The following is a 13,953-nucleotide window of genomic DNA, read 5'->3' on the forward strand; positions in this document are numbered from 1 at the left end:
TTTGCCACTTTTCTTCTTTTACAACAAAAATTCTTGCAAAGATCTATAAGGTCTATCAGAGTACTTGATTTTAAAGGATATGATAAATGTATAAAACATTATTCAAGAGATTTTATTACAAGCGAAATTAGAAAACATTAAACTTTAGTTGCGGAATATCATATTATTACAATAACTTATATGAAAAGACTTTGAAAATTAATAATTATTCCCACCCCATTCCGGCCTCCTATTCCAGCATCCTTTCTACCTGAAAACAAGAAATAAAACTGAATGAGCCCAAAGGGGGCCCAACAAGTAAAATCCACAACCATAAATAGTTTTACTCCTTGTTCTCAGTTTTGAAAATCATTTTCGCAAATAAATATAATTTTAGCCATAATAATATCTGTATGTACGGTTGCATCTCCCGTAACATATACATACTATTACATCTAGTAATAGATCATCGTTGTAAATCATCTTTATAAATCATCATCATAATGCATCATTATAAATAATCTCTGTAAATCATCATCATAATGCATCATTATAAATAATCTCTGTAAATCATCATAGCATATCATCGTTGAAAATATAGTATCATTTTCTCATAATAAGGCCCATGTACACTATTACCCCTGTGCACGAGGGTTGCGGGTCCTGTGACCATGGCACTGCACTGTGGCCACAGCCATGCCCGACCGTCAATTAACTCTTTCTTGGTGCACTCAACGGTCTAGTTGATGGAATACCACCTTCTGGCATAGCCTCCTTCAGTGGTTTCGCCTCCATCCGAGTATCGGTACCGAACTCTTCTCATTCTTACTTATCTTGGGGCCAAAAATACTCTCCTCCATACATGTGCCCTCATTTTATAAACATTTATCTCATCTCTTGTACTTTTCTTTGTACTTCTTTTGATGCATCTTAGGGCAACATGTAGGAGGGTTTATCATCATTTGTCTTTCTTATAATCATCATCATTTCTCAACTTTCTTTTCTCAAAATGGAAACCTTTTCAAATATAAACTTGTTGTACTTAGAAAGCGTTTAAAGAAATAGAAACTTTCTAAATAATTCATTTAGAAATCCTTCATGCATGCAACATAACTTCATAATACGTAAATAAAATAATCATTTACAATTTACTAAAGAATGAATAAATAGTATGACATGAAGTAATTTTAGAAAGGGTAGTGAATTTACTTACCTCTAAACTGAAGCTAAAAGTGGTATGAAGGAATCTAGTTGCTCCAATATGACTAACACCACTAGTATATCTTTTGAAACTAATTTCTAAAGTCCGCTATCTCTTGTGTTCTTTCTTTCTTGTAGCGCTTGGTCTCGCCCTTTCTCTCTCTGTTCTGAGTAAATACTCTTAGAAAGAAGAAAGACCGAGTAAAAAAGCGGAAGAAGGAAGAATATATGCAAGAGATGGGAGAGGAGATGAGTTGTGAAAATTGTGAAGGAGAAGAGCTCTATTTATAGGAGAAAATCAAACACTATTCTACCTTCAATTTACAATTATACCCTCATTTTACTATTTCACCAACCCTATACTATTCTACCTTCAATTTACAATTATACCCTCATTCTATCTTCAATTTACAATTATACCCTCATTCTATCTTCAATTTACAATTATACCCTCATTTTACTATTTCACCAACCCTATACTATTCTACCAACCCTATACTATTCTACCTTCTTATTCTACCATCCTTATACCTACCATTTACTATCCTATTATTTCACCAATTACCATTCTCTAATTACCACTCTCATAAATTTCCCAAGAATTAAAATCCTTAGCTACAATGGATATTAAAATAACATCATTATCAAAATAATCTATTTAAATAGCTTTGAAAATTCTGGGACACTACAATCTTCCCTCCTTATTAGAATTTCGTCCTCGAAATTAAAACTTTAATTATCACTATATCCATGAATTTAGATTCTATCATATTCATCAATCAATTAATAATTATGCTATTCTACGTATTTCAACCATAAAATAAGACTTTACAGGAAACTTACTCAAACAAATGAGGGTATTTGTTACGCATGCTTTCTTCCAGTTCCCATGAAGCTTCCTCTGTTGAGTGATTGTTCCACAAGACTTTCACTACTGATATACTTCTGTTTCTAAGGACTTGATCCTTTCTGTCGAGTATTCTTGTTGGTGTCTCCTCGTAAGTCATGTTGGGTTGGATTTGAAGGGGTTCGCTTTCTAAAACATGTGTTGCATCCGGAACATATTTCCTCAACATTGATATATGGAATACGTCATGAATCTCACTTAAGTTCGGGGGTAATGCCAAACGATAAGCTACCGCCCCAACTCTCTCAAGAATTTCAAAAGGACCAACGAACCTAGGACTCAACTTCCCTTTTCTTCCGAATCGCATTACTCCTCTCATAGGAGCAATCTTGAGGAAGACCTTTGTGCCAACTTCAAATTCTAGCTCTCGTCGTCTCGTATCAGCGTAACTCTTTTGTCGACTTTGAGCTGCTGCTAATCTCTGCTTTATTACCGTTATCTTCTCACATGTATCTTGGATGATTTCTGGCCCAAGTAGTTTCCGCTCTCCTACCTCGTCCCAATATATCGGCGACCTACACTTTCTTCCGTACAATGCTTCATAAGGTGCCATATCAATGCTCGCATGATAACTATTGTTGTAGGCGAATTCTATCAACGGAAGATATTGGATCCAGCTCCCCTTGAAATCAAGAACACACAATCGCAGCATATCTTCCAAAGTTTGAATTGTCCGTTCCGTTTGCCCGTCGGTTTGAGGGTGAAATGCTGTGCTGAAAGTTAGCCTTGTACCCATTGCCTCTTGTAAACTTCGCCAAAATCTTGAGGTAAATCTTGGATCTCGATCCGACACAATGGATACGGGAACTCCATGTAGTCGTACGATCTCCTTGACATAGAGTTCTGCGAGCCGATCCATACTGTAATTCATCTTGATCGGTAGAAAGTGTGCAGTTTTAGTTAACCGATCAACAATGACCCAAACCGCATCTTGACCACTTTGAGCCTTGGGAAAACCAGACACAAAGTCCATCGAAATACGTTCCCATTTCCATTCAGGAATAGGGAGAGGTTGTAAAGGCCCTGCAGGTCTTTGATGTTCTGCCTTAACTTGTTGACACGTCAGGCATCGTTCCACGTATTGCGCGATATCCTTCTTCATTCCATTCCACCAATAGCTTTTGCGTAAGTCTCGATACATCTTCGTGCTTCCTGGATGGACTGTATATAAGGATTGATGGGCTTCTGACAAGATGACCTTCTTTAGTTTTGCATTATTGGGAATGCACACTCGGTCACGAAATCTTAACACTCCATCCTTGGAAATCAGAAAATCTAGTTGTATTCCCTTCTCCACTCCTTCACGAATTATAGATGACTCGCTGTCTGAAAGCTGTGCTGTCTTGATTTGTTCCAATAAGGTTGACTCCAGGTTTAGGCTGCTCATGCAAGATTGAATTATTTCTATTCCTTCTTTGTCCAGGTCAAGGAGTAACTTCTGTTGCATCGTGAATGTGGCCGATAATGTTCCCTCCGTGGTTCTTCTGCTGAGGACGTCAGCGACTACATTCGCCTTTCCAGGGTGGTAGTTGATCTTACAGTCATAGTCGCTTAGTAGTTCCAACCAGCGCCTTTGTCGCATGTTGAGCTCCTTTTGAGTGAAGAAATACTTCAGGCTCTTGTGATCTGTGAAGATTTCGCAATGCTCTCCGTACAGGTAATGTCGCCATATCTTTAAAGCAAAGACTACTGCGGCTAGCTCGAGATCATGAGTTGGGTAACTATGTTCGTAGGTCTTCAATTGTCTTGAGGCGTAAGCGATAACCTTCCCTTGTTGCATCAGCACGCAACCCAAGCCTTTAAGAGAGGCGTCGCTATAAATTACAAATCCACCAGTCCCTGATGGAAGAGTGAGAACTGGTGCGGTGACTAGCCGTCACTTCAGCTCTTGGAAACTTCGCTCGCAATCCTCCGTCCACTGGAATTTTTCATTCTTCCTTGTTAATCTGGTTAATGGTGCTGCCAGCTTAGAAAATCCTTCTACAAACTTCCTGTAGTAGCTAGCAAGTCCTAGGAAACTTCGTACTTCATGGGCATTTGTCGGTTGTACCCAATTGACTATCGCCTTCACTTTACTTGGATCCACTGCTATTCCATCCTTGGTGACCACGTGTCCCAAGAAAGTCACATGGTCTAACCAAAATTCACACTTTTTGAACTTCGCATAAAGTTGTTGCTTCCTCAAGATGTCCAACACCATTCGCAAGTGCTCTTCGTGTTCCTCCCGAGTCTTTGAGTAGATTAAGATGTCGTCGATAAATACTACCACACATCGGTCAACAAGTTCTCGAAATACTCGATTCATCATGTCCATAAATGCAGCCGGAGCGTTAGTTAAGCCGAAAGACATTACTAAGAATTCGTAATGCCCGTACCTTGTCCGAAACGCTGACTTTTGTACGTCCTCCTCCCGAATTTTGAGTTGATGATAACCAGAACGAAGGTCAATCTTAGAGAATACTTGCGACCCTTGGAGTTGATCGAAAAGATCATCAATCCTTGGGAGCGGGTATTTATTCTTGATTGTAACCTTATTCAATTCCCTATAGTCAATACATAATCGCATAGATCCATCCTTCTTTTTCACAAATAGAACAGGTGCTCCCCATGGTGATACACTCGGACGAATAAAACCTTTGTCGAGTAGTTCCTGCAGTTGATCCTTGAGCTCCGCGAGTTCTCGTGGTGCCATCCGATAAGGAGCTTTAGATATGGGTGCGGTGCCGGGTAATAGATCTATAGTGAATTCAATTTCCCTATTGGGAGGTATTCCTGGCAATTCATCCGGGAAAACGTCTGTAAATTCTCGTACAACGGGTATCTCTTCGATTTTTGCTTCTGCTTTCTCCTTTGTCACGCATGCCAAAAATCCTAAACATCCCTTTCTGATTAATCGAGTTGCATGTAGTGCGGATATCAACTTAGGCGTGTTGATAGTTCGATCTCCATAAAATTTGAACTCTTCTTTTCCCGACGGTCTAAATATTACCTCTTTGTGGAAACAATCCACGCACGCATGGTACATGGATAGCCAATCCATTCCTAAGATCACATCAAACCCGCTCATCTCAAATATTACAAGATTTGCTGGCATGACATGACCTTTAATCGACACAGGACAACGTCTAACTACCGAGGTACATACGACTGTCTTTCCTACTGGGGTAGCCACAGATAGGCTTACATCTAATGATTCTAGCTTTAGGGTACTTGATTTAGCAAAGGAGTATGACGCAAAGGAGTGCGTTGCTCCAGGATCAAAAAGAACGGAAGCTATACCATTAGAAATAGGGAGGGTACCTGCCACCACTTCATTGGACGCTGATGCATCATCAGGCGTTAGAGCATAAACCCGAGCAGTTGCATGGTTCTTCTGTTCCTCAAGGCGTTTCTGACGCCTTGGTTGTTGGGAGGGGCCTTGCAATCTCGTTGGATATGTCCAGGTTTCCCGCATTTGTAACATACCAGCTGCCCAAACAGACAGTTTCCTGTATGAGGCTTTCCACATTTCTGACATGGTGCACAGTGACCGCCATTTCCTTGTTGACGGGGGTGTTGTGGTGTAAAATTTCTTTGTGGGTTTTGGTGAAATCTCTTCTTACTGGATTGCTCTCCTGAGTGGTTCCATTGTGAGGCATTTCTTTTTTTCTGGTGGGAATACCCAGAATCTGCATTTTGGTCGAAATACCCTGAATTTGCATTCTGGGTCTGCTCGATTATCGCAGCTTTGTTGACGAGGTCTGATAAGTTTCCAATCTGGAATCCCACCACAAGGTTCATAATGCGTGGTCGCAGTCCTCTTTCAAACTTCCTTGCTTCTAGCTCTCCTGTTGACACGAGATAAGGGGCAAATCGTGATAGTTCGATGAATTTGGCAGCATATTGTTCTACCGTCATTGACCCTTGAACTAGGTCCGTAAATTCCTGGGCTCTGGCTTGTCGAACTGTTTGAGGAAAGAATCGTTCAAAAAATTCTTTCTTGAATTCTTCCCAAGGAATGGAATCCTCTTCCTTTATTCCTAGCCGGCTTCGTACTTGTCCTTCCTTGGTTTCCCACCATCGATTTGCTTGACCATTTAGGAGATAAGTAGCATACCTAACCATCTTATTATCGGCGCAGTCCATCACCTTTAGCAGCCTTTCGGTTTGCAGAAACCAGTTTTCTGCAACTTCTGCACCTGCCTTTCCTTCAAATGTAGGGGGTTGCTGCCGATGAAACCTTTCAAACGTGCAAGCTTGTTGTCCTTCGCTAGTGGATCCGTTCCCGCGTCGGGCCTCTTCTAGCAGGTTCACGAGAGTAGTTGCCAACGTTGTTATAGGTCTTAACTCATGGTTTATGATAGCATTTTCTCCACTTCCGGAGTCGTCGAACTCGGTGTTGATTTCTTGGTTATTGTGATTTGGGGACGCCATTTCTTCACAATCGATAATATAACAATCATTAAACAATTTAGACAAGAATCTTATATTATCTAGTAGTGACTACCACGACTAACTCTACTTGGCCGGAATGTGGCTTCCCATTAATCCCTTTTTTTTTTTTTTTTTGAAAAGTCTGCCAGAACCTTATAACCTTTGCTCTGATACCAAAATTGTAACATCCCCAGCCCGTTAAGGCTGAGTTTGCCACTTTTCTTCTTTTACAACAAAAATTCTTGCAAAGATCTATAAGGTCTATCAGAGTACTTGATTTTAAAGGATACGATAAATGTATAAAACATTATTCAAGAGATTTTATTACAAGCGAAATTAGAAAACATTAAACTTTAGTTGCAGAATATCATATTATTACAATAACTTATATGAAAAGACTTTGAAAATTAATAATTATTCCCGTCCCCATTCCGGCCTCCTATTCCAGCATCCTTTCTACCTGAAAACAAGAAATAAAACTGAATGAGCCCAAAGGGGGCCCAGCAAGTAACATCCACGACCATAGATAGTTTTACTCCTTATTCTCAGTTTTGAAAATCATTTTTACAAATAAATATACTTCTAGCCATAATAATATATGTATGTACGGTTGCATCCCCCGTAATATATACATACTATTACATCTTGTAATAGATCATCGTTGTAAATCATCTTTATAAATCATCATCATGATGCATCATTATAAATAATCATTATAAATCATCTCTGTAAATCATCATAGCATATCATCGTTGAAAATATAGTATCATTTTCTCATAATAGGGCCCATGTACACTATTACCCCTGTGCACGAGGGTTGCGGGTCCTGTGACCATGGCACTGAACTGTGGCCACAGCCATGCCCGACCGTCAATTAACTCTTTCTTGGTGCACTCAACGGTCTAGTTGATGGAATACCACCTTCTGGCATAGCCTCCTTCAGTGGTTTCGCCTCCATCCGAGTATCGGTACCGAACTCTTCTCATTCTTACTTATCTTGGGGCCAAAAATACTCTCCTCCATACATGTGCCCTCATTTCATAAACATTTATCTCATCTCTTGTACTTTTCTTTGTACTTCTTTTGATGCATCTTAGGGCAACATGTAGGAGGGTTTATCATCATTTTTCTTTCTTATAATCATCATCATTTCTCAACTTTCTTTTCTAAAAAATGGAAACCTTTTCAAATATAAATTTGTTGTACTTAGAAAGCGTTTAAAGAAATAGAAACTTTCTAGATAATTTATTTAGAAATCCTTCATGCATGCAACATAACTTCATAATACGTAAATAAAATAATAATTTACAGTTTGATACAAGAATGAATAAATAGCATGACATGAAGTAACTTTAGAAGGGGTAGTGAATTTACTTACCTCTAGACTGAAGCTAAAAGTGGTATGAAGGAATCTAGTTGCTCCAATATGACTAACACCACTAGTATATCTTTTGAAACTAATTTCTAAAGTCCGCTATCTCTTGTGTTCTTTCTTTCTTGTAGCGCTTGGTCTCGCCCTTTCTCTCTCTGTTCTGAGTAAACACTCTTAGAAAGAAGAAAGATCGAGTAAAAAGCGGAAGAAGGAAGAATATATGCAAGAGATGGGAGAGGAGATGAGTGGTGAAAATTGTGAAGGAGAAGAGCTCTATTTATAGGAGAAAATCAAATACTATTCTACCTTCAATTTACAATTATACCCTTCATTTACTATTTCACCCACCAAATACTATTCTACCTACCCTATACTATTCTACCTTCCAATTACTATCCTATTATTTCACCAATTACCATTCTCTAATTACCACTCTCATAAATTTCCCAAGAATTAAAATCCTTAGCTACAATGGATATTAAAATAACATCATTATCAAAATAATCTATTTAAATAGCTTTGAAAATTCTGGGACACTACACTCGGCCACCCCCATAAAAAAATTTTGGGGTGGCCAGCCACACAATATGGCAAAATGGGGGGTGGCCGGCCACCCATATTATTTTATTATTTTCTTTTTAAAATTTTAAATATTATTTTATTATTAGTGGGACACGTGACAGGACATTGGCCCTTGGATTGAAATAGACGGCCTGGATCTGGAATTCTAGAAACTGGAATTCCTCTAGAAATTTCAATGGATCCAGATCCGATTAAATGTAAAGAATCTGATGTGAGTAGGTTTTCAGGCATCTGTTACTAGTGCTTTTAGACCGTTAGATTATGTGAAATTTGGTACGAGATTTCTCATATTCTATGTGTGAGCTTTTTTCTTTTTTTTTTTAATAGAAAGTTTGATCTCATACTAGAAAATAATAGACAATCAATTAATATATTAATTAAATATATTTAAATAGTTAGCCGTTCATAAAGCAAATATTGGGTAAGTCATTTTTAATTTTCCTAAAAAAACAAAAAATAAATAAATAGTAGCTTACCACTCTCAAAGAAAAAACTGCCGAGACCAGAGCAACCGGGTCCTCCACTGATCCAAACCAGGAGAGGGTCTCGCGAGGGACTCCTCTGAGATTCAACAAAATAGTAGAAAAGCTGCACCGTCTCGTTCTCCCCTACACCAATATACCTACAACAACACAAATCTTTTACAAAAATCCCTGCAGGAAATCTCGAGCAGAGCAGAAAAAGAAAGAAAATACTCACCCAGTTTCAAGCGTAAAGGGAAGCTCGCCGGAATAACCCGGCAAGGTGGTGATGATATTTGACGTGTTTGAGCTGGAGGTGGCTCTGCCCAAGAACGCCGATTGAAGAAGTAGACTAATTAAACCCATCCAACCCAAAACTCTTGCTTTTGTTGCCATATTAATTTTATGATCCACCCACCATAAGACCAAATCTTTCTTGGCTTTGCAGAAAGAAATTAAGATTGCGGTCCCCGAATCGAAGTTGGGTATATAGATATATATATATATATTAGCACTGGCACCGAATATTTTATTTTCAGCATCTTTCATCGCATCGGTGCCAGTGCTAATGCTTTGCTAACCATAAGTCTCGTCGGAGACCCAACAAACCAGAAGTTGGATTGGGATTCCCGGATCCGACCTTGAGCATCATTATTGGAACGGTTGCTAATGGTAAGTCTCGTAAGATATCCGACACGACCATCGACAAATAATTAAAAAAATAATACAAATAAGAGAAAACTTTTTATTATGACCATCTTGATAACACTTTTTTTACGGCTCTTAATCAATAACCGACGCATAACCAAAAATATAAAAAGTGTACAAAAATAAGTTGGACCAAAATACATTAGATTTTAGGGTGATAAAATATTAAAATTCCTAAAGGGTTAACCTTCTACTTCTAGGTTTTAGTTTTAAATCCAAAAACGAGTTTTGATGCATTAGAAATGGGTTTTGAGGCATTAAAAACGGGTTTTGAGGCATTAGAAACGGGTTTTGAGGCGGGTCACAGCCGGCGGGGTTTGAGGCGTTCACCGCCGACCAAACCTGTGGGTCTAGCTTGGGTCTTGCCAGCTACAAGTTTTTTTTTTCTCTGATTCTGAATGACTATTCTCACTTTTATTTTTTGCATTTTTCTTAAATTGATTATGTGTCACATAGTAATTGGAGGCTGCAAAATGGGTGTTATCAGGATGGACTTGATAGTAGGAGCTCTCTACAAATAATTATATTTGATCAATTTCATCTTACAAATCAACTATTAAATTTATTGACTTATGTGGATTCTACATAAGTCAATAGTGGACTCCACAAATTTAATGATTAATCTATTGAATTTGTAAGATAAATTATTGACCCCTAACATTTCTCTTAGTAGTCCGGTACTATTTCTTGAAAAATTAAACTTAATAAAAAATGTTTAGAGTACTATAGTTTTTAGTATAATTTATTTTAAATTCATGCAGCAGTCTATATGAGTAAAAAGTGTCACAAGGTGCCACATAGATTAAAAAAAAAAAAAATTAACAAAAATTTTAAAGATAAATTTATTTGTTTAATAACAAATACAATAAATGTCATGTGAACTATCACACTAATTTAAAAAAAAAAAAAAAAAAAAAAACCATTTAACAAGCTTCATTTTTAACTATTGTCTCATATACTAGGGCCTAGGGGTGAAAATGCGCGAGGTTATTGACCGCCCACTAGCCGCTTTTGAAAGCGGTTAGCAAAAACCGCTAACCACTTAAGGGTTACGGTTAACGGTTTTAAGTTTTTTCAAACCAGCTGGCTCCACATATATATATATATATATATATATATATATATATATAATTTGAAATTAGTTAAACAAATTTAAACACCTAAACCACCGGAGAAAATTTGAAATACCAGACATCTGATCTTAACGAATTCTATTATTTTTCACTTTGTGACGCACCTTTTGAAGAAATTCGTAGACTTGTGCCACATATTTATAGTCGTCCATAATATAGCCGTTATCGGTTTCTGAGTATAAGAGAACTCAGCAGTCAGCACCAACGGGTGCATCCAAATATATGATTTTGAGGCCCTGAAAATCATAATAACATTTCATTAAACTTAAAATTAAAATTAATAATAATAATAATAATAAATCTGTGACAATGAAGTTGTCGTGCAATGTGCAAAAAGATGAAACATGCACCTGCGTCCTTGCCCATGGGTTATCATGAAGTGTTGGTACGTAGGCTCCCATTGTAATCTCCAAGTTTGAAAGTTAAAGAGCCAATACAATAGTCAGGTATAAAATGAGAAGGCTAATTGTTTATGTAACATCCCCAGCCCGTTAAGGCTGAGTTTGCCACTTTTCTTCTTTTACAACAAAAATTCTTGCAAAGATCTATAAGGTCTATCAGAGTACTTGATTTTAAAGGATACGATAAATGTATAAAACATTATTCAAGAGATTTTATTACAAGCGAAATTAGAAAATATTAAACTTTAGTTGCAGAATATCATATTATTACAATAACTTATATGAAAAGACTTTGAAAATTAATAATTATTCCCGTCCCCATTCCGGCCTCCTATTCCAGCATCCTTTCTACCTGAAAACAAGAAATAAAACTGAATGAGCCCAAAGGGGGCCCAGCAAGTAAAATCCACAACCATAAATAGTTTTACTCCTTGTTCTCAATTTTGAAAATCATTTTCGCAAATAAATATAATTCTAGCCATAATAATATCTGTATGTACGGTTGCATCTCCCGTAACATATACATACTATTACATCTAGTAATAGATCATCGTTGTAAATCATCTTTATAAATCATCATCATAATGCATCATTATAAATAATCTTTATAAATCATCTCTGTAAATCATCATAGCATATCATCGTTGAAAATATAGTATCATTTTCTCATAATAAGGCCCATGTACACTATTACCCCTGTGTACGAGGGTTGCGGGTCCTTGTGACCATGGCACTGAACTGTGGCCACAGCCATGCCCGACCGTCAATTAACTCTTTCTTGGTGCCCTCAACGGTCTAGTTGATGGAATACCACCTTCTGGCATAGCCTCCTTCAGTGGTTTCGCCTCCATCCGAGTATCGGTACCGAACTCTCATCTTATCTTATCTTGGGGCCAAAAATACTCTCCTGCATACATGTGCCCTCATTTCATAAACATTTATCTCATCTCTTGTACTTTTCTTTGTACTTCTTTTGATGCATCTTAGGGCAACATGTAGGAGGGTTTATCATCATTTTCTTTCTTATAATCATCATCATTTCTCAACTTTCTTTTCTTAAAATGGAAACTTTTCCAAATATAAACTTGTTGTGCTTAAAAAGCCTTTAAAGAAATATAAACTTTCTAAATAATTCTTTTAGAAATCCTTCATGCATGCAACATAATTTCATAATACGTAAATAAAATAATCATTTACAATTTGATACAAGAATATATAAATAGCATGACATGAAGTAATTTTAGAAGGGGTAGTGAATTTACTTACCTCTAGACTGAAGCTAAAAGTGGTATGAAGGAATCTAGTTGCTCCAATATGAATAACACCACTAGTATATCTTTTGAAACTAATTTCTAAAGTCCGCTATCTCTTGTGTTCTTTCTTTCTTGTAGCGCTTGGTCTCGCCCTTTCTCTCTCTGGTCTGAGTAAACACTCTTAGAAAGAAGAAAGACCGAGTAAAAAGCGGAAGAAGGAAGAATATATGCAAGAGATGGGAGAGGAGATGAGTGGTGAAAATTGTGAAGGAGAAGAGCTCTATTTATAGGAGAAAATCAAATACTATTCTACCTTCAATTTACAATTATACCCTCATTTTACTATTTCACCAACCCTATACTATTTCACCAACCATATACTATTCTACCTTTAATTTACAATTATACCCTCATTCTATCTTCAATTTACAATTATACCCTCATTTTACTATTTCACCAACCCTATACTATTTCACCAACCCTATACTATTCTACCTTCAATTTACAATTATACCCTCATTCTATCTTCAATTTACAATTATACCCTCATTCTATCTTCAATTTACAATTATACCCTCATTTTACTATTTCACCAACCCTATACTATTTCACAAACCCTATACTATTCTACCTTCAATTTACAATTATACCCTCATTCTACCTTCAATTTACAATTATACCCTCATTTTACTATTTCACCAACCCTATACTATTCTACCTACCCTATACTATTCTACCTACCCTATACTATTCTACCTTCTTATTCTACCATCCTTATACCTACCATTTACTATCCTATTATTTCACCAATTACCATTCTCTAATTACCACTCTCATAAATTTTCCAAGAATTAAAATCCTTAGCTACAATGGATATTAAAATAACATCAGAATAATCTATTTAAATAGCTTTGAAAATTCTGGGGCACTACAATCTTCCCTCCTTATTAGAATTTCGTCCTCGAAATTAAAACCTATAATATTATCGTCCAATCTTCAAGTTGAGGAATTCAGATTTAAATAATCCTTTCAGTCCTTCATCAAAGCCTACTCTCTTTTATCATATTGAAATTTTATCTCCTTCTACTAGGAGTAAATCTTATTCACAGTCTAAAGTCACGATTTCTGCAATCATTCATTAGTTCACACTAAAATCATACCTCAAAATCTTTTCCATTGTTTCTTTCCAACCTCAATAACAACAATCGAGTTATTCATCAACAGTCTACAATCAAGGTTTAAACATCAAATTAATAAATCATGTGATCAATAGTTTATACCTCCAAACATCATAGTCCTCATTTCAAGCCTGCAATAATTTTCTCGATCTAATTTAATCAATTTATCAAAAAGGTGTAAAAATCATTCCTGCCTATATTCTCTTTAGTATCTCAGTATTTCAAATCATGCATACGAAATTTAATATGATGCTCTAATAATTATTAACTTCTCACCATCATAAACCTGTAAAAGTAAATAGCACCAATATTCAAACATCATTACATGAATATAACTCAGAAGTGACATCATAATTAGATTCATTC

At 36.7% G+C, this 13,953-nt stretch overlaps 1 protein-coding gene across 1 annotated transcript in view; it reads left to right on the forward strand.

The window, feature by feature from the left end:
• Window positions 1-13,953, forward strand: part of LOC132185440 (serine carboxypeptidase-like 18) — a 25,690-nt gene that overhangs the window by 3,435 nt on the left and 8,302 nt on the right. The window contains exons 3-4 of the mRNA XM_059599213.1: window positions 3,453-3,471; window positions 9,888-9,922. Of these exons, the coding sequence (XP_059455196.1) occupies window positions 3,453-3,471; window positions 9,888-9,922 (54 nt within the window). The remainder of the gene's footprint in view (window positions 1-3,452; window positions 3,472-9,887; window positions 9,923-13,953) is intronic.

Source organism: Corylus avellana, chromosome ca6, assembly GCF_901000735.1.
Source record: "Corylus avellana chromosome ca6, CavTom2PMs-1.0".
In the NCBI taxonomy this organism is placed as follows: Eukaryota; Viridiplantae; Streptophyta; class Magnoliopsida; order Fagales; family Betulaceae; genus Corylus; species Corylus avellana.